Raw genomic sequence first — 26,679 nt, 5'->3', positions numbered from 1 at the left:
TAGTATGAATTGCAATTGTAGAGATATGTGGCGTCATGATTACTAGTCAAAATTACAGTTACAGATATACATGTTGTTCATAAACTACTTTTTACCATTCATGTGTATGGGGTTTGTCATTATAGATGTCTAGGATTCAGTTGCTGATACCTGTCACTGAATTGTAGACATCTATAATTTGGTTAAATATGATCTACAACGTGATTAGCCTTTTATTAGTCATTAGTTCAGCTTCATTCTGACTTATCTGAAACTTAATCCAAGATATTTTAAAAAGGACTATGTAGATATCTTCAGTTGAGGATAATTCAAGATAACTTGAATTGTGACTACACATGAGTGGCAAAAGTAGTTTGAATCAGAGTGAATGTCCTGGCAAGCAATTGTTAAAATGTTTAAATGGTTTGTCATGTAGCAACAACATTTGTGGTGTTTTTTGTGTTTTGTGTTTTCTATAGGTTATGCCCAAATTCATATTAACCATGTACTTATTTTGGTTGTGTTGTATTATTTTGTCTCTGTTACCACTCCATTACAGACCTCCATTATGGTCCTCAGCTTTGAGCTTATTGCTCCCAAATGGGTGATGATGTCAGCTGACCACATTTGGATCATTCACTCATGCCTTCTGGAATCCTCACACGCTCCAACAGGTTATTTGCATTTCCTTGTTTACTTCAATAAAATGTGAATTATTTACAAATGCCTAAATAAATACAAAGAGCAAGTACCTGAGGGTTAGGGTTGGGACGCATGAGGCCAAACTTAACCCACAATTATGCTGTAAGGGAATCCCAACAATTAAACCCTGTATGTACTGTATGTGTATCAGAGGCAAAGACTTGGAGGTACATTTTTTGGAGTTTGCTGTTCTCAAACAAAGAGGACAGGAAGTTATTTTGGTCATGTACATGTTCAAAAAAGTAGGAACATTTTAAACTTTTAGATGTGGGATGACGCTTGGACCAAGCATGCAGGAGGTACAACTTCCAGCCACTTATTCACTGTGAATCATGCAGAGATTTTCCTGATGCTGATGCTTTCACGTGGGCTTATTTGTTCCTTTTTTACTGTAAGAATGTAAGATGTCAAGAAATGAAACAGTGTATCTTGATTTATGTCTGCAATGGATCTAAACTACCACTGTAGTGGTCAAAACGTTATCTACTCTCAAAAAGGAAATTAACAAAAATAAACAACTTGCCCCTTTTCTTGTTAAATGTAAAGTGTCAGAATTGTCACTCCAGCAGTATTTATATTATGATTGTTTTCTTTTTCCCTCACTTACTTTAAGAATAGTACTGCATTGGGCGTAAACCAACAATATGTCATCAAATTTTTATACTAAATAAGGCTTTTACTTCAGTTCTAACTGCATAAACCTTCAACTGTACTGATTGTGTTCATTCTCTGTATGGGGATGAAAATAAATGAATGACTGTAATCTTTGAAGATTTCTCTATAATTAATGTGTTTGACATGCAGGTAAACACAGTTATGATTGTATAGGTGTGAGTAACGTTGGTGTTTGCACCACAGGGTGGCGATATTTGCAAAATAATGCAATTTGCATTTAGGTACGTGCCATATTCTTGCTGCACATTTATCCGAATGCACAAAAAGAAGTTTTGTGTGACCTTGCTTTAAGGTTAAAATATAACTAACTTGCATGTTCTGCCTGTGAGTGGTGGTGATGTTTTGTTCCCGGAAATACACTTCATTTTAATTGGTAGGGTGTAGCGGTAAATGTCTCATCTTTATTTCTTAGTTTGTTTACATAGAGGGTGGGAATAAATATGTCCCAGTACGTCAGCGCCAGCCTGGCGTATTACAGGACAAGAACATCCCGAGTCTTTGAAGTTAACGTCTCTTCATCAGCATCCAGCATCATCTCGCTTCGTCTCGCTTCCTCCCTCCCTCCCTCGTACCCCAAGGGTCTCGCGAGCGCGCACGCGTGCGAAACTGCGTGGGAATGGCTGTTTGTGTGATCGAGGGGTTGGGCCGCTCGGAGAGAGCTGAGAGCTGCATGAGTTTGTAATGTCCGCCATGTTGGCCATGGCGTATTGAACCGGGGAGGAACAGCGGAGCCTAGGGTAAACGAGACCGACCGAGAGCGACCGAGACCCGGGCCTGCCCGGCTCTGTAAGCGCTGCTACGGACCTAAGCCTGCCCTCAATCGACCGGTTGACTCCCAGAGACCGTCACCGATTCATCCATGAGAACTCGAGGCAGATTTGCTTTAATTTCAAGCAGATCGCATAGATACATGCTGCATCTTTTCATATAAAAATGAGTAAACTGTCGTTTCGGGCGCGGGCGCTGGATGCTAGCAAGCCACTACCCGTCTTCCGCTGCGAGGATTTGCCTGACCTGCACGAATATGCTTCAATCAACCGGGGAGTGCCGCAGATGCCAACGGGGATGGAGAAAGAGGAGGAATCGGTATGTTTTTTTATTTTTGCCCGGCCGCTGTTGGATCATTTTGGAGTGTTTTCATGTCGAGGGGCGCCGCTATGTTGCCTGCGCAAGCTTGTGCAAAATGGCCGCCATGTCTGCTCTTTCGCGCACACGACGGCTCTCGGTGAATATAAGATATTCGGAGCCCGTCTCACCGCGGGTGCCTTTGTAAGGTTGTCCTATATCTGTGTTTGATTCGCGAGGTGTGTTGTGTCGCTTCGTTTTACACGAAATTGCGCTGGAAAACACAAAGGAGTCACGTGACTTTTCTGTGTTCCACCATTTTGTTGACTTTCTGGTAAAGGCAAGCGGGAATAGGCCGCGGACGTGGTGTACTTTCCGCGAGCGAATGCCAGGGGGAGACACTGAGCCTCCCGCCCGGTTTGACAGTTAGGTGTTGCTTGTTGACAGCTCCAGCTCTGCCATGTGTGCCGCGCTCTGGTTGGTCTTCGTGGTTCCCATTTGATGTCTGACAGACTCTGTCCTCCATTTAATCATAACAGTGGTCTGCATGGCTGCACAGAGATGCATGGGATGTTCACTGTGTGTTTCGATATGCGTGGTGTGGTTGACCATCGTGTGAGTTCAGAGGCGAATTTATTTCACGTTTAAGCATCGTCTCCCTTTTAGAAAATTATCTTAAGTGCCATCAATGATGAAAAACGAATACAGTAATTTCAAATGCATTGATAATTATGTTAAATGTGCCCATCAATCCACACGTAACTCAGTGTGCGTGCTTTGTAAACAGTTGATATCTTACTGAATTTCATTAGCAATATCTATACAATTTGTTTTGATGCCAAGATATTCATTTCAACCCCTTATTGGTTACAATTTAGTTTAATCCTGAAACTTTGGATTCAGGATACTATCTAATTATGAGTTTTTGGTCAGGTCAGCTGTTGTGATTTTACATCTCCTATATGTAAGTCAACATGCAACGATGAACTGATTACTCAATTTTTCAATTATTCAGACAATTGGTCTATAGGTTTTATTGTTTATTGTATTATGTACATGTGAATATTCTGCTCTCTTTAATGATAACAAAGTTATTATTAAAATTGAATATTTTGGTCTGTGAGGAAACAAGATGTTTGAGAACATCATCAAGGTAACATCCTCTGACATAATTTGGGCCAAACAATTAATAACCCAATCAATCGACAGATTGAGTATGATATGATAATCATTAGTTTATATATTACATGGTTATTGTGTATAACATGCATAAGTATAGAATAAAATAAAGTTGTCACATCCTGTGCTTTGATTGCTTTTGATTACTGTGTTGTATTAATATGATTTTCAGCTAGATGGTTTCTTTATTCCTTTTGGAAGATTGAGTTCTTTTAATAGTACTACAGTGTAGACATTGCCTTAATATGATAAATGGCCTCTGTATTACTTAATCTGCAGATCACACTATAAAATAACATTTCTAGTTCTGTCGCCGCTTTACGTGACTTGTTTTAATGTCTCTTTGATTATTAATGACATTTTTTGTTGTCATTGCCCATCGACCACAGGTTATTGTTTCTGGTTGTAGACGATGCACTGATGCCATGTCTATTATGTGGTGTTTATTACATTTCCTGGCCCACACCGGTGCATTCCTCATCACCTCATCAGCAGCAGACTTGCCTCAGCAGACAAACACAAGGGAAGCGCAGACAGGGGGGCCGCAAAGTCAGCAGAAAATACTGCACCCACCCCTCCTCCTCCCCTCTCCTGCCAGGCCCTCCCCCATCTACTGTACACATGCTCACAGCAGCATTACATAACAGAGTGACAGGAGAGATAAAGAGGACAGTTTTACTACAAGGCTGTGCATGGCTTAGCTCCCTGACCCACATCCTGTCCGGCAGCAGTGGAGCACTGCTGTGTCTCACTGAATGACCACAAGCTGGCTAGAGAATGATATTGATTGAAAGAGCAAGATGTGTTTTGACAATAAAGATACTCTTAAAAAAAATAATTGTTGCTGGTGACAGGGTATAGGATTTGCCAATGGGTTGAATTCATTAAGTGTTTTTGGAATTAAAATTCATTGTGTCAGCCCTGATGGAAAGTAATTCTAAAAGCTAATTTTGTGTGCCATCATTAGTTGAAGTTAATTGCTTTATTCACTTATCTGTGTTGCCATACTTTGGTGCATGGCATAACACAATTTGCCTGCTGTTTTTCTCTGTGACTCTTTTTTTCAACAGGCATCACCTGGTTTATGCCACGTTTTTAAAACTCGGTATTTCCGCTTAGCTGTTAGGATGGCGACTAGCCGGAACATTTTGTCCTACCGTCTCACCAGGGAGTCCGTAATTAACATGTACACGGTCAAGAGGAGCAGGTCTAGTGTGTATAGGTCAACTGATTAATTAGGGAAATTGATGTTTTAGGGTTTTTTGGGCTGGTTTTGATCATATGTAGTGTCGTGTCTCAAGAATTACCAAGCTTGCCTTGAATCACTCTGCAGAAAGCCATCCTCAACACTTCCTTGCCTTCCTTCAGTTGCGTGCACTGCAAACACCTGCTGAAGGCCACTCTATGTTGCCATGACAACATTTATTTGAGTCAACTAATTTTTTTCCCTTTGGAACATTTAATGGAAGGAGCTTGTGATTCAGGGGAAAAACAGATTGTCATTTTTCTCCAGGCTATCTGCATCTGTGGCCATGACAAAACACCACTGCTGTTGTGAAGTCTCAGGACATTTTGTAATTCTGAATTTGAGAATCAGCTTGAGTTGTGTTTTTGGGACCTACTTTAAGATTATTCACGGATCTGTGCATATGTGAATGTGTTTTCTTGAATCAGATTTTTTTTCTCTCTCCAAGAACAAACCAAAAAAAGAAGCCAGGCTTTTTTTCCCCAGAAAGAAACTTATAGCACTACCTGGTCAACATTAAATTTGGATTAAAGCAACAAGTCATACAATAACCTACGTCACCAGTTCCCACATGCATTCACAAAAGCCCTTTATCCCACAATTCCTCAGCAGAGGAAATCCCAGGCTGTGAACCGGTGTTGTGAGGATCGCAGCTGTGAAAGATCAGCATATCTGTGGGTCAGAGGCGGCTCAGGGATGCCTGCTGCAATCTGCCAAGCTGATATCCTCTGCAGAAGTGTGTGAAGGCAGGCCTGGCCCGGGCCCAGGCTTAATTGGTTCCTTACACACACAAACACATTCTCTCTCTTTATGCAGGTTCATAGGCATTACAGACCCTGCGCTACATCTGTTAACTATAGGCTGATGGGTTTTACAGGAGGTCACATCAGCAAATATCTCTTTGTCTGGAAGGTAGTCTGTCCATATTTGGACCAGCTTCAGTTTGTTATTAAGAGCGTTGTCTACACAAGCATGAAGGATGGTTGTCACTGAGTAATAGTGGATGCTGTATCAGTTCAAACAACTTTCATCTAGTTGCTTTGGTTTCTTTAAATCGTCTGCATGTCTGAGTCAGGGTGAATCGACGCTCATTCTTAGTCTTAGAGACTAAGACTTAGTCTTACAGTTATGTGGGGCACACATGCGCATTACAGGTGTCAAAAAATGGATTCATGTGAAATTCCCATTTCTTCTCCTCAAAGATTCTAAATTGATTCAAAGCTTCCCTCAAAATGTTTTTTTTCCAGGCTTCAGTTTTATGATTACAGTTGAGCCACAGTACGTAATACCCTCGCATAACTTTTTGAGGTTATATATATGTGTTTATGTTGCCTTTTTCCAAACGCACATAGCTACCTAATCTGCCTAATCCCAATACTTAGCCTTGTTTTAATGACGACAGAATTTTCTTCGCACACAATAGCAGAGTAGACCCTCAACATATCAGCTTCACGTGCAGGAAAAAAAGATTTTTACCCAAATTGGAAAGGGGAGATTTTTTTAAAGATTCTCACCTCTAGTGCCCAAAACAACTTATTAGTTGGTGGCAAAATCATTACTCCAAAGCTTTAATTTTCCTCCCTGCTAGTGTTCATTGATTAAAGGTGAAGGTGTGCTCAAAATAAAATAGGTTTATCCCGTATTCGCGCTTCTAAGAGAGATACACAAATTTCAGTAAATCTTTTGTGTGGCATTATTTGGGGAATGGGAACCGAAGCATGGACGAGTTAAATGTATGATCACACGAAACTGGCTCACGACATGTAATTGTGAGTATTTGTGGGCAGTGAAAAATTCTGGCTGGGCAGTCCACGCACACACAAATGTGTGATTTGCACGTGTGAACATTTGTTTTTGGAGCGAAATGCAAGCTTAAGTTCCTGACAAATTACCAGTCATTTGTGAATAGATGGCTGTTTGTGGTGTGTGTATATTTATGTCCCACACTCATTAAGAGCTGCAAACAGGCAGGCTGGGCTTCAGTGCGTGATGGATGTTGCCTGAATGCTCTCAGATGAGCACTTTCACTTCAGACTCGGGATCCTCAAGGTTAAATTCACAATAGCCTCTGTTGAAACAATAAGCTGCTCTGTTTGTGTAGTGGTTATACAGAAAGAACGACACTAGGCTTGTTGATATGCTTACTAGGGGCAGATGGTTCAGCTTTGGACACACGCTGCGTCCTTTCATGCCAGCTCACAGCTCTGAATTAGTTCTCTTGTTACTCCATGCAGCGCTCCTCATGTCTTTGGATTATACTTAAAGCCCCAACCACTTAAAACTCCCACACAAATGCTGATGTGCCCAAAACGGAATCTTTTTTCAGGGTAGACGGAAATTAGCTGTAAACAGATACAGTCATAACTGCCAGCCACTAATGGTAGGCCATTAAACAGTGACCCATATCCACCCAAGATAGTTGTTGTGATAAAAACGTGCAAAGTGAGTAGGAGCCCTGTTAAAATACTTGTTAAAGATTGGTCTCTGTCAATTTGAGTGACTTGGCCATCTGTTGCATCAAACATTTAAAATAGTTCTCTTAAGACCGTATTGCAGAGTGAACATATGAATAATTTTTAGTTATTTAACACTAACGCTCTTTTTTTTGGGCCCATCCGTATTCACTTTTCACGCATACATAAGCAGTATGCATCATAGAAGACGGATAAGACCTGTTGCACAATACACACTGTTTTTTAGAGTTCAAGAGTCAAACTGTTCATTGACAGCCAAGATTGTGAAAGTTGAACTCTGTTGCTGGAAAAACTTGCAGGTATTTCATCAACGATGGCGTCAGTTTGTTCACGATGATCAGGTCAATTGTTCTGTGAAAACTCGACAAGCAGTGTAATGTGTGGACATTGTGCGATGTCCTTCAGCAAAAATATTACGGTTTTATAATATTGCACTGTAGTGTCATTACGGTAGCAGCAGTAGTAATATTTCATATACAATTAATTACATCATGTAACGTTAAGTTCACTTGTACTACTCGTTTAAAGTACTACTACTAAATAAATAAAGGAAGAAAATGTTCACATTTAAGAAGCTAAAACTATCAGAAATCTTGATTTAAGCATGAAAAAAGCCTCAAATCGATTGTCAGAATAATTGAAGATTAATTTAGTAATCGATTTAATTGTTTCAGCTCTAAATGCATGCATACACTTAACGAAAGAGAGAGCGGGAGAGATGATGTCAACCATTCACATACAATCACACATGGGGAAAGTGACGAGTCATCTGTTTCCTTAACTAACACACACACAATGATGTGAGAGTATCTAAAGTAAACACAGGAGTCCACACACTCACACTGCTCCTCTCTGGAGTTTGAAACTAGCTGATGTTAGCTCAATAATTAGCCATTCTCTCTGTGTCGGTAGCAAGTCTATCGTATTTATTTCACCACTGCTAAACATGTTATCTCTTGTAGCTGGTCGCATATATCCATTTCACCATAGTGCTACCTTGAATTTGTTGAGGTGTGTGTGTGTGTGTGTGTGTGTATACATATGTACGTGTGTGTGTGTGTATATATATATATATATGTGTATATGCATATGCATATATATATATATGTATGTGAACTGATTTTCTCGCAGCACAGCCACGCTTCATCACACATATCTGACTGACTGCTCGCACCATCCACAGGGGGAGTGAGCGCATCGATTATGTGCTGTTGATGCAGAATCGCCCGTGTCTGCGTCGCAGCGCGTCTTAAAAGCGATTATTTTCAACATCCCTGGGTGACGGATTGTCTTTCTGACTAACTCGAGCAGAGCTGCTGCTGCAACTGAAAACAATGAGTCATAGGTGTGAGAGTGAAGTGTAATTTCTCTTAAGATTACAGCATGGAGAACTCTGGTAGTGTGTGTGTGTGTATTTATATAGAGAAACATGCATATACATGTATATGTGTAACATTATGGTATGATGTGTCTGGTAAGACACTGGCAGAACTGTGCTGTTCTGCAATGCTTTGTTTTTGGACTCATTTTAATGACTGCATTATTAATTCCCCTTACATGGTTTAGGACTTTCACAGAGATTGAAAAGAAACGGGGGGAAATGTTTCCATCTGCTCACTATTTCGGTTTTTAATGTTTTTAAATCTTTCATAACCATTTCCAGCACATAGCGTTTGCAGCATGTCATGCAAACAAGTGATACCGAAAGTCCTGTGAGACAAAGAGTCCTGCTTATGCGATTTCTTGTTAAGTGAGATGTTGTTTTCCTATAATTGTGTTATGGCTCAAGTGTACTGACGTCAGTATTCAGTAATTAACCTATTTTGACTTTTATGCCCTTTTATTTTTAATATCCGTTTGTTTTTTGATTCTTAGTCGAGTCTGAAAGAGACTGTTGTTCTTGCTTGTCTGGAAACTTGACAATCGATTAAACCTGTGGCGAAACAGCAGCTTTTTTCCAACAATGAAATTAGTCTTGGGTTTTTCCCCTCATTACTCACCAGTGTATTTACTTGTCAGTGCGTGATGAAGTTATGTATATGTTTATATCTCTTCTTTTTTGGGATTGTATATAATCATATTAAGAGGATTTCTGTATTGAACGTCTGTTTTCTTTCCGTCTTCCAGGAGCACCATCTCCAGCGGGCCATCTCGGCGCAGCAGGTGTACGGCGAGAAGCGGGACAACATGGTTATCCCCGTCCCCGAGGCAGAGTGCAACATCACGCGCTACGAGGCCCTCTACCCTGGGGAGTTCAAGATGCCAAAGCAGCTTATTCACATACAGCGTGAGTAGCAGGCCTCTCGCTACTGCAGGATTATCCTCTTTGCTGTGTTTGTGGTCGGCGAGCACGTGGTGGAGTTGTTGCTGTTTTGGATGCTCCAGATTTATGAGTTTGTGCTTTTAAAAGGAACAGCTGGCTTTGTTTACAGAAGATTGTTTAATAAAAAAAATAAGGCACGGTTGGCTCCTAATCAAGCTTACATTTCCATATTTAACTCAACACTGTTGCAGGTTTGCTTGTGAACACGTGTGTGTGTATCTGTTAAGACTGAGTCTCATCGTTGTTGTGATGCGATATCTCTGATAAGTGCCTATATGTAAACCTCTAAAACTAAATATTTGCGCCATTGCTAAACAACCAAAGTGTTTCAGCATTGTTTATTCTGTGAAATACATTTCCATATCGCCAAACACATAAACACCAAATCCGATATTTCTGTGAAAGGCTTGTATCGATGAATCAGTCGCGCTCAAAAACAAATTAGAGAAATGGTATTGATGGAAGAGAAGATTGTCATCTCTGCAGTGTCAGCAATGATTAATTTATTACCAAAATAATTGTCTGCTATTTTGATAAATGATTTGATTGGTTTGAGTGTTGTTGTTTTTTTAATAATTGCAAGCTCTCTCGAATGTGTTCTGGTTTCTGTGCTCCATGTAACAAATCGATAAATGTTGGCACATTTGAGAACGTCATCATTTTCGAGCTTTGGGAACAGTTGTTCATTGCAGCCTTGAGTTTGTTTTAAAATTGAATAGGGAGAATATGTTCAGGTGGAATGATGAACTGTTGTCTCTAAAACTAAAGAAAGAAATTAAAAGTCACAGACAAAGAGAATCAGTTTGTTTGGCTTTGAAGCTGCCGTGCTTGCATTAGTGTCAAGGAAGCCTATGGCACCACTGTAGCCAGACGCTTAATTTTTGTTACTGGATAGTTAGTATGTGGAGGAGTTGCATGGAATGCTGCATGCCATCCAAATACTTCATCTTTTGACAGGCTAATGTTGCTGATTACGGCTGTGCTCTGACAGTGCAGTGAACGTAGCTTTTTATTCTCATCCGGGGGTCACAGAAGCCTGATGGATTACAACAGATAACCTCTGTCCTAAGTTTACCACACTAATATGCTGTCCTCTGGAGTTGCTGGAGATTCTGAAAAAGAAAAAACAGCTGCACGTGATGTTTATGAGTAAGTGGCTGGCAACGTTCCCAGCCCTGGGTACTGGCGTTTGTCCTTAAGCACTGCTTTATTGAGTCAGTAAAAGCACAGAATCAAACACAAGCACCGTTTGTTATGATAAATTGTGGTTTTAATATTTTTTTATTTTTTTATTTTTTTCTTAACAACAATTGGCAGCAGTCATCTGAAGTTAAAAACGCGAGCATAATGGTTTGTGTTTATTGACCCTGCTTGACGTGTACTACTGCTGAATACAAATGACTTGGCGTTATAAAACCATGCTATGGTATTTATAACTCTAAAATGACAAATGTTCTTCTTGGTCCAACACCTTTTTTAAAGTCTCGAGGTTGTCCATGAACGATAAAGTTCCATGTCCTGATTAAAGGGTCCTAAATGAGTTCCTGCACATTGCCGCCTGCTCTATTATTTAGTTTAGTCAGGACATTCTTTGTTCATGGCCATTTCTTTTTCCGAAAGTAATGTGCTCTTCTTCGTCTCACAGCTTTCAGTTTGGACACAGAGCAGCCAGACTATGACTTGGATTCAGAGGATGACACGTTTGTGAATAAGCTGAGGAAGAAAATGGAAATCACCGCCCTGCAGTTTGAAGAGATGATCGACCGACTGGAGAAAGGCAGTGGACAGCAGGTATTTGTCTCTCCTGTGTTGGAGACTAATGAAGTTTGCATGGCATTTCCATAAACACATGACTGGTTTATAGACAGAATAAAGAAGCCCAAGGTATCAGACTGCTTGATTCTGTATTTCAGTCATTTGAGGGGTGCGTTATCAGTTTTTGCAATTGGTTTCTTGAATACTTATGGAACACTTCTGCACCATAAAGTAAACCTACTTAAATTCATTCAGCTAGAAAACTTATCAGGTATGAGTTTATGATGTTCTGCACTGCTGTTGGCAGTTTTGAAAAAGCTTTAAAACTCCTTGTTCCTCCCATTTATTTAATGCACTAACCGGGTCCCTTCTCTACATTTCTCCGTAGCTCGTAAGTCTGCAGGAAGCCAAACTACTGCTGAAAGAGGACGACGAGCTCATCAAGGAGGTGTTTGACTACTGGAGCCGCAAAAGGAAAACGTGCAAGGGCGGCTCTCTCATCCCCAATGTGAAGCAGGAGAAGAGGGATGGCTCTAGCACCAGCGACCCCTATGTGGCCTTCCGTCGACGAACGGAGAAGATGCAGACCAGGAAGGTGAGGCGTCTGGGACTTGGATAACAGATAATTAGATGTTGTGCTCTTATAAGCTACATTTATGTTGTCTCTTATTAGATATTTCACACTCCTTAATCATCACCGTTTCATTTTCAGAACCGAAAGAACGACGAGGCGTCATATGAGAAGATGCTAAAGCTACGTCGGGACCTGAGCCGAGCTGTCACCATCCTGGAGATGATCAAGAGGCGGGAGAAGAGCAAAAGGGAACTGCTGCACCTCACACTGGAGATTGTGGAGAAGAGGTAAGAGATTGTCTGCGCTGCATCGACTACATTGTTGGGCAACATGGCTCTTATTTGTCTGACTGAATGACATCCATGGACAGATTTGTTTGTTTTGCAGCAGTTCCCTCGTTTTCTTTCCAGTAGTTGCATGCAAGCTGTGTTTGTTCTTTTCAGGTTGAAATGGTCACAGTGTCGGACCTTTACCACATGATGTGTTTTAGATGGACGGTGTGGTTCATCTCCGTGTTTGATAAGGTTTTTGTTTACTCATTAAGTTGAAATCCCTAGTAGGGATCATTAGGAGACTTAAGGATTGATGGTGTAAAAGAGTTTGCCCACATCTTCTGTGAGGTCAGGCTTCGCTGCTCGTGTTAATTGGGGGCACGGTTACATATATTTTTGCATACATTATCAATTAAAATTCACCCTCTAAATCCAGAAGTGCTTGGAGCAAATTGGCTTATTGACTCCTGTGGCTGTTTTGAGTTTTTCCCCTGTCAGGCAGTACACTAGACTAGGTTTGTCTTGTGTTGTGTATTTCTCTATTCTCTCTATCAAGTTCCACTTTGGATTGTTTTTTTTCTCTCCTCACTGGTGCCTCAACGATCTATCTAAACATGACATCCGACTGGAATGAATTTCCTCTGAAAGTAGCTGTCAGTGTGACCATAAATTGGACCCTTCTCCTTGAAGTGCTTTTGATTTGTAGTGACGTTTCAATTTCCTCTTGTTATCCTGACCCGGTTTCTGCCCGCGCATCACTGCCAGTGTTCACTCCCAGATTGGACCCTTCTATTCTCAGGAGATGGCTTCTCCTGCCCACTGCAAGATATTATGTCGGAGTAGAGTGCCCCAGGTGGACTGCGTGGTTGTGTCGTCTCATAGTTGTGTGTTTTGGCCCGTATATATTGCCACTACATTTGCATTTCACAGCTGTGCAATCATGTTTCTGAATATTCAAGTCTTAATTACAATGGAGTGCTACACAGAACACCCACTTTTAGAACGGCTCTGCTTCTGGAAGTCATTTTCTGTTTTGATGTTTTAGGGAAAAAGAAAAGTGAGTTTTAAGCCTTGAAGATAAATCGTGACCATAAAACATTTGATTCTGAGCAAAATACGAACAATCAACCCCCTTGCTGTGAAAAGAGTTTGTTTTGTTTTGGAATAGCATTTACACTCAACAAGGAAACATGGCTGCTTAGAAAATCGGGTGGTAGCAGACTTGCAGGGTTGGTGCAAACATTTCCATTATAATGCCATGTGAAACGTGTTTTTCTTAAAATCCATATTTATCATACACACCTGTGGCCGCTTTCGTCCATAGGAGCATGTAAATTTCTCGTTTCAAATACTGTGGCTTCTTTACGTTGATAAATGTGGTCCGTGTCTTGTCAGGAATGCCATGCCAGACTTGGGCAGCGAAGTGATGGCAGAGGCACTGGCGCAGCGGGCTCTCGTGAAGCCCGTCTACACAATTCCCATCATTCCCCTGTCCAACAGCAACCAGTACAGACATCAGGACCATTTGGACATGAAGGACTACAAAAAGGTACGGCCTCACCCATCCTTCCTACGTCATGACGAGTGTGGGCACTGGAACACGTCTAAACAAGTACGAGAGGTGTTGTGGACCTTGTTTCCGTCCTTCACCCGAGTCCATTCACACACTGACGGTGGCTGAAAGCAAGAGCTGAATAATGCGATTTGCTTAACTTCACATTGACCCAAACATGCTCTCTGCCTTTGTATTGTTGAAAACGGTACATCATTTAAAAAGGCTTGCGTCATTAAAACGTCTCAAGTTTGCGCATGAAAGTTCAACTTTTTGCACAATATCCTACTAAGTAAAAAAACAAGAAAAAAATATACACTAACCCATTTGTTCATTTCTGCAAGCTGATGTCCTGCCTCCCTCACATTGCGAAACATTTACGGCTGAATTTTTATATGCCTCGACACTTCATTAAACAGTACTAGAGTGAACTCGGTGTCACCTCCTGTCATTATAACTTCATTAGCTCATTAGCACCTCCCCCTGCTCTACCAGGAGGCAACTTCTCCCCCCACCACCTTGGACATTTTCCTCCACCAGCTGGGTGACTTCTTCCTTTTGTTTTCAGTTTTGGTTTAACTCTGCCTCCTCCTCCTCCTCCACCATCACCCTAACCCTCATTTTCTCCCATTGATTCGACACAGCAGTCCCTGCCACTCTGTTTGCTTTGTCCCCTACATCTAAGAACTCAAAAGAAATCGGAATAATCCCAGGGTAGTTTGGAGTCTGTTCAGGCAGGGGAGGGGTCGTCCCGTAGGGGAAGTTAGGGTCAACGGCGGGCGTGATGTGGGTTGTGGAAGGAGGGAATGAGGAGCCATCTGGCTGGGAAGAGGCATCTGGCACGTGCTGCCATCTGCATATCAATGGCGCTTTTACTCACTGTTGTTTTTACACACATCCTCTGCTCCCACCAACACCAGACTGCCGCCAACAGAATTGCCTTTTCATCTGTAAAAAAAAAAAAAAAGAGCTCAGGCTGTAGTATATATTTTCATCACCATTCCCTTCCCGTCTTCACAGCCGGAGAAGACGGAGGCAGTACGAACCAAAAGGAAATACGAAAAGAAACCCAAGATCCCTCCTCTGTCAGCACCTCAACATTCAGGGCCCTCGGTGTTCAATCCCAAGGACCTCAACCAGTACGATTTCCCCAGCTCAGACGAAGAACCATTCTCACAGGTAACAGGACACTGTTATGTTAAAATGTCAATGATTCAGTATATATAAATATATATATATATATATATATATATATATATATATATATATATATATATATATACATACATACACATACACATATATATTTATTTATTTTTTTTCAAATGGAAGAAAGCTGTCATCATCCAGCCTCTGTTGACTGTAATTCAGCAATATTAAAGGTCACACTAGGCCACATTTGCAGTCTAAAGCTCCTCATTCATGGAAGTTGCTTTGCTTGTACAGATTCATTCAGGTTCCTCGGAGGCAGAAGAGGAGAATGACCCAGATGGCTGCTATGCGTTCAGGAGGAAGGCTGGCTGTCAGTACTACGCTGTGAGTGCCCTCCTGTGACTCCTGTGCTTCTATTTATAGTGCCCACAGCAGGCTGTCCAGTCTGGCTGCTGTCGCTGATAATCTTCAACACTCTGCTGGACATTGCAATTCAATAATGAAGACTCCCTCTTTTCATTATTATTTGATCTAACCTTTAATACACGACGTCCTCTTGCCTTGCTCTTCTCTTTCTAAATGTCCTCTCTGTGCTTGTCCAGTCTCGTCCAGACCAGAGTAGCAGCTGGCCCTGGGTAAGCCCGTTAGAAGGTGGCCTTGGCGATCCTCGCTTCCGTTACTGTCTGACTTCGCTCAACGCGCCGCGGCGCTGTATTGGTTTGGCACGACGCCGCATAGGCAGAGGGGGCAGGTGAGTTCAAGTCTGACTTTTTTCATACTGCGGTTTGATGAGTGATGTTTGATGTCTTCTGCATGTACACAAATGAAATAAAGTTTTTTTTTTCTCTCTCTCTCCTGGTCATAAACGTTTCGCTTGATCAAAAGACCATGTTTAAAATGAAGCTTTAAGACCATAATAATTTGTGCACAGTATAAATGGTACAATTTGAACATCTCGCTCAGGTGCTATTTGCATATATAATGGTCATGTTATGCCAAATCCCATAATTCATGTCGGGCGGGGGGGGGGGACGAATGAAAAAGAAGAAGTATGAAATTAAATGTGTGTTAGGAATGCTGCCAAAAACAATACAGAACAGGAGAAATTGATCCAAGTGTTGGCAGTTGCGACTGAGGTTGTTTACATACCAGTTCTTTGGCAGGTGACCAGAAATCATTTGGCAGGCATCGTCAATGATATATTATCAGACTGGCAGCTAAAAATGATCAGCCTGGCTATTTGGTTTTGGGATCTGCCTGCCATTAAAGCCGCATAGACAAAACAAAACCCAAGCTTCTCATTTTGAACAGCAGCTTGTCTTGTAGCTTTATTAGGACAAAGAGAAGACGGTAAGCGTCTTTCCCTCTGCCAGGTGTCGCCGAGGAGACCGACTGGGTCAGGCGGCATCGTCTCACAGACATACATGAGATTAACAGTGGTTTTGTCTCTGAGAACATGACTCTTTGTGTGTGAGCTTGTTTTTTCCTGTAGTAAAACCATGAAGCTGCATAATACTTGTATTATTTGTACCAGTACAAAGGTCACTGGTCACACTTAAGTTGTGACTCAGGCGTTCACACAACCTTTTGTAGCCCCTGACCCTCGAAGTGAGTCAAAAACTAATTTAAAGTTTTCTGTTTTTAGAGGAATTACAATGAACTTAAGTGTGCTCTGTAGTCACGATGGATTTGCATGTTTTCGTCGTACCATGCCATATTTGGTGCTGACCCAGTGGATGATGACATATGACTTGTGTTTAGGGAAAGTCCGCGCTTGTGCAACAGTCCAGTCATGGCCAAAGGATGTTGATGTTGTAATGCACTGATAAGAGCCAGTGTGTTGTTGTATCAGAACTGAATGTGTTTTTCGTTTTCCAGGGTCTTGTTGGACAGAGCGCATACAGATCTTGAGAACATCTGTCAGAGCCTGGACTCTGACCCGGAACCAGAAGCACTCGCCTCACCACTTCCAAGCTCTCCACTCCGCAACTCAAACGCCAGTACCTCAGAAACCAATACCTCGGACCCAGCCAGCTCCTCCCACCTTCCCACCATGCCATCGCCCCTGTCGTCATCCTCGCCGGCACCCATTGACCTCAGCCAGATTCTTTTGAAAATCAAAGCTTGCCGCTGGAGGCACTTCAGACCACGGACGCTATCCCATCACCCCTTGGGTGGGGGGGATTTGTCTCGCAGAGGATTTAGGGATTGTAGCCGGACATTGTCAGGACTAACCAGGACCTTGTCTGGAGGATCCAGCTCCCAGAACCGCACTGGCTCGGCTCCTGTCCCAGTCAACGGTGAGTTTGCTGTTTTCCGTTTTATGCTGTTCAGTGTTTTCAATTGTACAAAATATTTTTATTTGTCTAGAACAGTTCACTTTATTGCATTTTTCATGGAACCACAAGGAGCTCATTTAATACGTTTAATACAGTTGTTAAGCTGTCATTCTACAAGGTTAGGGATGCTGGCAGACATTACAGAGAATAAATGTAGCGAAGCCCAATCATGCTTTGTGCTCTCTGCTGTAATTAAAGAGAGAGCTGAACTCACAAGTAACAGTCAGATTTACAATTTTCCCCTCAGTTCATTTAACAACTGTTGTTGGCAGATGACACAACATCCCGTCCTCGTGGAACTGAGTGTGGAGTGTGGTCTGTTATTTTATTGATTGTTCTTATTGACAGAGGCTGCTCTAGGTTTGTCTTCAGGAGTGCTTTATTATTTTTATTGACACCGTTTACACATTTTTACAACATTTCGATCCTCTTGTGTTTTGTATTATGTTACACTGGTTGCCCATGACCTGGTATTGCGGCCCATACTGTATAGTTAATTGAATTTTACAGAATCAGTGTACATATAAGTTCTACAAGTAAAAGAGTGGATTGTCTGGTTTTTGCTCATGCAGTTAATTATAATGTAATTGAAATTATTAAATTAATATTTCCAGACGTAGACGAGCTTGAAGAGGTTTTGCAGCATCTGGGATACTAATTGTTTTCTTGGTATGTTGCTCAACCATAAACAAGGTTAATACATAATGACAACATTTTAAAGGTGTGCAGTCTTAAATTTTATATAGAAGCCACATGTATGCAGGCAGGGAACTTGAAATATTCTTTTTAGGGCTGCAGTGATTAATTAATCATTAAACTAGTGGATTTATTTAGTAATAGATTCATCAAAACAAGGTCTCAGTTTTTCAGCTTCCTAAATGTGAACATCTTCTAGTTTCTTTGCTCCACATAACAAAGACATGTTGACGTGTGGACAAATAGCAAGGTTTGGTCTACTATTTCTTTTATTTACATAAAGAAATTAATCTACAATTGTAGCCCTAATCCTTTACCAGACTTCAGCTCTTCATCTCTCTGTACAGAAATACTATTATCTTTTTGGTATTTCATTGGAAGGGATGCAATGGAAAAATCCGTCCATGCAGAAAACGATGGGTAGAGCTATTGTTTGTTTTGTGGGAGTGAGAATCGTAAGTGATGACGAAGGAAAAGGCAGACGTTTGGTTTAAAGCCAGCAGTTCAGTCAGTAGTGTTTGGTTGAAGTTTGCTTCGTCTTTTGAAGACGTTTTGATGCGATGCCTCAAAGGTAGATTTCTCATGCTGTAGTCTGGGGTTTTTTATGCTTCTGCTACAAACCATGTGGACTCTCTGCTTTCAGATCCATGTTCCATATTATCACGGTTAAATTCCCTGACTGGGGGGAGAGTTGATTAGAAAATGCTGTTGGATAGGTGCAGCAGAGAGCAAAGGATGTGTGAGGAGGTTTACGATAAGAACAAAACAAGTTGATATAATTTTATGTAGGTGTCATTTATTGCATATCTGAGAATTATAAATGAATACAAACCTTATTTGTTATGTGTTGCATGTTTTAATATTAGAATAAAATGTGTGGGTTTCTAACCAGTGTGATTGTAAGATTGTGACAAGTCTAGAAGAGCATTTTTGAGTAGTAGTTTTTGTAAAAGTTGCAGGTTTTGAAATGAGTGTGTAGATCGGCGTATTTTATTCTTCATTTGGAAGAAAAGGTGAAAAGCTTGTAAAAACGTCTCAGATTAAGAGCCCATTATTACATTTTCAATGAATAATGAATGGGACTACATATTTGTGTGTCACCTCTCTGAACATGGGCGGTTTTTAATTCTCAACAATTGACACGTTGATTGGAACTTCTTTCGAGCTATTGCACCATCATCTGCAAAAGGTTTGCAACTCAAGTTTGAAGAGCTGCAGCAATTACTGAAACAGCTAGACCACTTACAAAAGTTCATGCCGTAAATCTCTTATTCTTAGGCCCTGTTTTGGACGTGTTTCCTTATCTTGTTTGGCAGTTAAATTAATATCTGGTTGGTTTTATAAAACTAGAAAGTTTCACTATCATTACTGTTTTTTTTGCGTGGTTTTGCTGACAAAGGTTTAAGCAAAAATGAAACTGCAATGTGTTTGTGTGGAGATTTTTACTTAGTCTTATGTCTCGGAAGAAAAAAACTCAGTGAGAACTCCTTTTCTGACGTGATTCTCAGAATTGTGGCTTTTATTTTATGACATGTGGCCCTAATCCCCTTCCATACATTTACGAACCTCTTTGTAACTTTTGACCTGAAACTGAACTAGTTGGATGTTCTTTGGCTTTACTGTAATCCCTGCAGCAACATTCCTACAATAATAATGTCTCCCGGGAATCTTTCATAGACTCTTTTGATTGTGAATGGTAATTCCATAATTACTTTTAAGTTCTAAATGATTAATGCTCCCCAGTTCCAAATATATATAAAGGGTATAGGTCACCTTGTTTGAGAACACATAGTTCGGCTAATATTTTATCCCCCCCGCTTTTGTAAACATAAGTCTGTGCGTGTCCTTGATCAGTGTATCATCTCCTTCCTGTCCACAGTGTTCACAGCAGAGCAGTACCAGCAGCACCAGGAGCAGCTGGCCCTCATGCAGAAGCAGCAGCTGGAGCAGAGCCAACAGCAGCAGCAACATCAGCAGCAGCAGCAGCCACCGCAGCAGCAGCAGCAGCAGCCGCCGCCGCCACAGCAACAAGCCAACAAACCTGTAACAACAACAACACCAACCAACCCACAGGTCAGTGACCACAAACAAAGCATGAGCCTACACTCTCTGTTGCCGTAGTGTTTTGGTTTTTTTTTTGTAGTTCTTTCCCCAATTATCCTATAGTCATAATACACCTTTTTCCTCAAACTGTAAAAGTTAATCCTGTCCGTTAAATATCACATATTGTATTTTCGACTTTACGTATTCGGATGCAATCTAACAGCTATTTAAATGAATCACTATGAGCATATTTATGACTATATTATGAATGTTTCACAGACTAGTGTGAACTCTTCGAACTGTTGTTAAACCAATATAAAAATAAAACTGTAAATTTGAACCCCTATAATATGAATAAAGGCAAAGAAACGGAGCATTGCTGCTCATAAGCATTCAGCGTAAACTGTGTGAATGAGCAGCAATGAGAGGTTAGACTTAAACTGGTAAATATAAAATATTAGTGCCACATCTCTTGGAGGATTGTTGCTTTTTTTTTAGGATTGTGTATATTTTATAATACAGAATCCAAATACATCTAAGCACATGAAACTGATTAAACAAAAACAACATCCTCATATAAAAGTGGAAGCAAAATCCTTATGACTGAAAAAACAGTAAATAAACACACGTTTTACAGCTTAAATCAAGAAAATACTCCTTTTCATAGGACCCGCATTTGGGTCCTCTAGTATCGGTCGTCAGGGAGTTAAAGTGTGGGAAGTGGAACGAGAAGGTAATCTCTCAGACGTCAACTCAGGTCAAGAGTGTGATTTGTATCCACCTACATTCCCCCGACCTTACCCAGCCGCTCTCTGTTGCTCCAGTCCCTGATAGAGGCGCGCACACACACACAGGCCCGAGTTCCCCCTAGATATGGAAATGGTGTAGAGTTGAAGGTCAGTTCATCCATCCTCAGGAAACGGGGAGTCATCCTCATTCCCACGAGCGGCATCAATACCACTGATGGTTCCTGTTTGCCAACAGAAGCTGCTGAGCTCAGCGGGTTCATACATATTTTTTTTCGACATGTCTTTGGCAAAAAAAAACACCCACATGAATGATCTTATTCTCGTTCTCACCCAGACACTTGTGTCCAAAACCCTGGACCAGGCCAGCGCCCAGTTTGCTGCTTCAGCCCTCGTCACCACGGACCAGCTGCTCACCTTCAAGTCCAAAGAGGAGGTGGTGCTGGCCAGTGGAGTCAATGGGGTTCTGGCAGGTGCAGGTGAGCGTCGCGTTTTTATGTCATATTTATTTTTTTTACACAGTTGAGTCGTACGCAAACACAGGAGGTGTGGCAAGACTAATATTACCTATAATAACGGCGGAAAACTGTATTTTTAGCAGTTAGTTTTGGGGAAAATATCACAGACCCACAACCGACCGCTTTCCTGCTTGCAAACTAGAGGTGTCACTTAAACCAAAAGGTATGCTCGAACAAATTTACGTTGTGTTAAAAGCAGAGTCTCCAGATTTGGTCTTTTTTTGCCATCTATGGTGTAGAGTCAGAAATACGTATACATGTAGCTTTTATTTGTTTTCACTTCCGTGATCGTCCACTCAGGATGTCGTTTTAAGACCATATACGTCCTCCATTTTCATCGCTGCTTCTGATAAGCAAACTGCAGGCCAAGCTGCACTCACAGCACTCTCTGCTGGACATCTTTCCAAAGCTATTGATATTTTGAACTCAACGGGTTTCTAAGATTGCAGTTGAACAGGAAACCAAATTTCGGTGTGTACTCTAAGGTGGTCAGAGATCTGAGCGTAATAAATTACAACATCGTCACCAGTGGTGTAAGGAAGAGATTTGATGTCTCGTCTTTTTGGGGTTTATGAGCAAATCATAAGCTTAAGGAAGACATGACCTGTTGTAGCAGTCTTTAGATTTGATCATTGAGGGGTTTCTCACAAAATGCGACAACAAAATTTCACTAATGCTCCACTTTGCTCAGATTGTAAAAATGTAAATAAAAAGCAGCAACATCAGTCATGGTTTGAGCCATTTATTTCTGCTTTATGGGAGCGGAGTGTTTATTACAATGTGTTTGTCAGACAGCTGATTATGACTCGGTGGCGAATGCGTCAGTACAAAAGTGTGTGTAGTTAATAGCTTAGTAATTTTAGGCGATGTTTATACTTGCGTGTAACGTTGCTGTGTTTCCACAGGTGTTTACAAAGGCCTGCATCTCTCCGGAACGACAGCGACCCTTCACCAGACCAACCAGTCGACACACACTACCACCTCCACGGGCGCGACGTTCCTCCAGCCCTCCGCCAACTCGGCCACGCCCTCGCCCGCCAACGCCGCCCCCACCTCGCTCAACTCCACCCCCAGCGCCCACGCAGCGGCGGCGCTGGGCCTCCTGGGATGCAGCGCCCCCAACGCCACCCCCGCCACCACTCAGGTCCTCATCGGGAACAACATCTGTCTGAGCGTGCCGTCGGCCGCCAGCCTGGCCGGACGCCACATCCCCCGGACCCTCGGCAGCGTGCCGTCCTCTGCCTTAAAGCTGTCCGCCGCCACCAACCTGCAGCTGCCCAAAGTCTCCGGAGCGTCGCCCATGGACATGGGCTCAAGGTAATTACACTTAATATTTTAGCAGAGTCTCATTAGATCAGCAACATGGACAGACACTTTCATCCTGAAAAGCTCACTCATTTTCATATTTATTTACTTGTTGTTTTTTTTTTTTATCGCAATGCCTCTGTTTCTGACAGTAAAACCTTCCCCCTCACAGCTGCAGCTTTAAAAACTGCCCGGCTCTCTTGTCTGTATGCGTGCACGGCGATAACTTAATTGTCAAAGCGCTCACGCGCGCACAGGAGCGTGGTGGAGCGCACACAGCCACACAGTGAGGTGAACAGAGCTGCAAATAGCTCTGCATGCGCTCACACCCACGTGCTCTGCAGGGCTGCAACAGAGCAAAACAAACAAGGTGGAGAATCTCGTGTGTGTGTTTTATGACATGAAATATTTAAAAAAAAAAAAAAGTTGTGGGACAAAGTGCCATGTGCCACATTCATTGGTTTCAGTGTTTCCTTAATAATACAAGCACGTTTTTGGATTTTTCCACTTTCTAAAAGGTGAATATTCTGGTGGTTATGGTTCATTGCACATAAAATGTCATTTGAATACTGTTGTGGAATAAACATTTATCCATAAGGTTTTATTGGAAGAAACAGGGCAAAAAGTTAGATGGCCGATGTAGATTTGTAGAAATGATGGCCAATAATAGATGTAGATTATCTTTTATACCCCTATTTCTACTTTGCTGATTTTCTTTATTCCTCCATCTGGTAAAATATAACAGTTTTAATGAAAATAGTGATTAATAAATCAAAAAAATCATTTGCGATAGTTAAACCTTGATGTGCGTGCGCCGTAATTTAATTTTCATCCGCATCCGAATTGTGCAAAGACCTTAATAGTCAATATCTGCAATCTACATTTTATGTCTTTTCAATAAAAAGTAATCTGTAAACTCATCAAAAAAAAGTTCTTCATCAAGTTTCTAAGAGCAAAAATGTGATAATCTGGCCGCCTGGATTTATTTAGATTTCATGACTGTAGAATTGTCAAAAAAATAGTCTCTTCTGTCCCTTTTTCCAAGATAAATCTCACTTCCAATGTCTGGAAGTTTGAATTACAGTTGTCTGTGATTGGACAGTCTTTCCACAGAAGTACTGAGAGGCTACCATAATGACAAGTATATGGGTGCAAAGATCTTATTTCTCTACTTTCTGGTATCCATCCATCTATCCCATCTTCTTGCACTTTATCCTCCATATGAGGGTCACAGGGGCGCGCTGACTTAGGGCCAAAGGCGAGGTCACACTCTGGACACATCGCCCGTCCATAGTCGATGAATTTTTCTAGATGTCGCAAAAGGTCTAGGAGCTACAGTAATGAGACGTACGCATGGTAACAGAAGGGTTAACTGGCCTGATTAATCGGTCTATATCTAGTATGGAAGTAGCCTCGGGGGTCACATACATCCACTGTTTTCAGTCGGCATTAGAAGCTAAAGACGAAACACTCCTGACCTTCTATCTATCTCTCTCTCTCTCTCTCTCTCTCTCTCTCTCTCTCTCTCCGCAGGGATAATCATGACGAAGACAAGCCAGCACTGAACAGTATAGCAGACAACACAGTGGCCATGGAGGTGACGTAGTAGCGGCGCGGCCAAGAGTCCGCTCTTTAGGTGCTGTGCATCGTAGCATCGGGAATGCAAAAAAAAAAAGGGACGGCAGGACTCTCGACTGACGCAGAATGACAAGTGGCCGCGACCGACCGACCGACCGCTCGCTTGCAATTCTCATCTCTCATCCTTTTTAAAAAGAAACAGAACAGTTTGTTTTTTTTGTTACTGTTATCAAAGTAAAAAAAAAGAAAAGGAAGAAAAAAAACGGAAAATAATGACATGTGTAAATTATGAATATGGCAAAAATTAGTATCTGTACAGTAACTACATATTTGTAATATCCCCCCTGTATATATATTACTTGAATACAGAAACTGTCCATTTGTGATGTTTTGCACTTGGGAGTCAAATTTAAAGGAAAGGAGGAAAAAAAAGAAAAAGAGTAAGCCAAGTAACTTGTGGCGAGTGTGTGTGAGAGAGAGAGAGAGAAACGTGGGAGTTGTATAGAGAAGAGTTTTATCACATCATGTGCATGGTGCGGAGCCTGCTGTTTTTAATCTATTTATTGTGCTGTGTTTACAGTTTTTTTTTTTGTTTATTTTTTTTTTGGGTTTGTTTTTTCCGTTTTGTTTCTTTTTTTATTTGTACACTGTACCTTTTTGTTGGTTCATGTGCTGTAGTAAATGTTAGGTAGCTACAGACTCCTGGGTATTTTTGTATATTGTGAACACAAAGCAGGTCCCTCCCTCCCTCCACACACACATACGTTTATTTTTTGGTCCGTGTGCTGCTTCTTCTTCTGTCAATCATGTTGAAATCAATAGTGACATACATACAGACCAGCAGGAGGAGGAGGAGGAGGAGGATGAAGATGGCGTGAATGAGGTTCCTTTTTGAAGAGAAAGGAGCCTCCTCTTCTTGGGAGCTTTCATCATCAGTACAGTCCCAAACACAAGTAACAAAACAGGGATGAAGTCTCTTCCCAGAAGCCTTTGCTGCTTCTGATTTAAAGCACTATTTTATTTTTGTTTTTGTTATGTTTTTGTTCATGGTTTTTTTTTTAAATATCTCCAATGCTGCTTTTGTATTTTGTTTTTAAAAAAGGGGGGGTTCGTCCTTAATTTTCATGCAAGCAGACCCCCCTCCTTTTTTTTTTCTATTTGTTTTATCCCCCACGGACATTTTTGTAAAACAAAAAAATTATTTTTGTAATTTTATTTTCATTCTTTTGTTGTGGTAAAACTCGATTGTATGCTTCTTTATTTTTACTCCCGTTTATTGAAAGACTTCATTCGTTTGTCGATTTGTTACTTGGTCATGCATAGGTGATATAAGGGAGGTGAATGGGCGGCTGTCGCTGTACGTGTTTCATCATTCCAGTTTTTTAAAATGACAAAAAAATGCTAAATAGGGGACGGAGCGGTTGTGAGGAAAACAACTCTTCTCTCTCATATCCCCTTTTCCTTTCTTCTGTTTTTTTTGTTTTGTTTTTCTTTTCTTTGAAAAAAGAATCTCCAGACGGCTGCAAGGCCAAAAACCACAAGTATTGGGTGCCTTCCTTTGGGGAATTTACTGTTCTCTCTTCTGTGAAGAGTTAGGCACAAAGGCAGCATTACTTAGTAGTGCTTCTCGTCTTTGTCTGAATCTGAATGCCCAGTCCAATGGCAGGATGTATCCTTGAGGTTTACTTGTCCCACCTGGAGGCTGAAAAGACTAAAAAAAAAAAATAATAATAATAATAATGTGACAGAACTCTCACTAAAAATAAGACAAATAAAGCCCAGGGCATTAAATGTGAACTGTTGTGGACTCTGGTGTCTTCATGTGTGTGTCTTTGTGTGTTAAAAAGTCAAATAACCAGTGTTTACATAGAGCAACGCCACAAAACAGGACGCCGCTGTTCAAATCCATAGATGTATATAGACCTTATTTTTGAATGCAAAAGAAACTAACGCAGTCCGACTTCCTGTTTTTGTTTTACTTCTTTATCCTCCATATGAGGGCCGTGCCAAATTCCCGTTTGTACTTCATTCCTCTTTCTAGCAAACGTTTCCTCTAACTCTCTTTGTTACCTGTTATTGCCAGATGAAATCGTAAGAAGAAGAGTTGCTAATGATCTGTATTTTATATAGAGCTTTTCTATTCTTCATGGGCTGCTTTCACACGCTTCAACGTGGGGGTTAAGTGTCTTGCTCAAGGACACACAGATTACAGCAGAACCAGGAATTGAACCTACAACCTTCCAGTTCAACGCCACGCACACATTGTACTTCTGCTGTAAACCATGCTACAGTAAAACTATGTGTTGCTCCCAACTTCCCTAGTTGGAAATTGTGAAAGCTGTGATGTAGTTGTTCATTTTAGTTGTATAAATTATTGTCTTTACGATTTTAGAATGTAAATATTCCCAAACGGTGTCATATACAAGATACTAAACCTCTGAAATCTAAAATGAAATGTCCTAAATCAACGCAATTTTTGTTTTTTAATATTTAACTTTTAATTGTT

At 41.2% G+C, this 26,679-nt stretch overlaps 1 protein-coding gene across 2 annotated transcripts; it reads left to right on the top strand.

Annotated features, from left to right (window-relative positions):
* Positions 1 to 593: 593 nt before the first annotated feature.
* LOC122771291 (enhancer of polycomb homolog 1-like) lies at positions 594 to 25,970 on the top strand. 2 transcript variants are annotated; one of them, XM_044028788.1, is made up of 14 exons: positions 594 to 653; positions 9,448 to 9,607; positions 11,289 to 11,434; positions 11,787 to 11,993; positions 12,111 to 12,259; positions 13,640 to 13,793; positions 14,817 to 14,975; positions 15,243 to 15,332; positions 15,551 to 15,699; positions 16,827 to 17,248; positions 19,863 to 20,056; positions 21,110 to 21,251; positions 22,196 to 22,607; positions 24,129 to 25,970. In XM_044028788.1, exons 2-14 carry the CDS (start codon positions 9,508 to 9,510, stop codon positions 24,199 to 24,201), a joined length of 2,397 nt encoding a protein of 798 aa, XP_043884723.1. In that variant the 5' UTR covers positions 594 to 653; positions 9,448 to 9,507; the 3' UTR covers positions 24,202 to 25,970. The 2 variants fall into 2 exon arrangements, with proteins under 2 accessions (XP_043884723.1, XP_043884715.1); XM_044028780.1 differs by lacking the exon at positions 594 to 653 and adding an exon at positions 1,905 to 2,442.
* The last annotated feature ends 709 nt before the right edge of the window (positions 25,971 to 26,679 follow it).

This window comes from Solea senegalensis, linkage group LG1 (genome assembly GCF_019176455.1).
Source record: "Solea senegalensis isolate Sse05_10M linkage group LG1, IFAPA_SoseM_1, whole genome shotgun sequence".
Lineage (NCBI taxonomy): Eukaryota > Metazoa > Chordata > Actinopteri > Pleuronectiformes > Soleidae > Solea > Solea senegalensis.
This window is presented reverse-complemented; position numbering and strand designations above follow the sequence as displayed.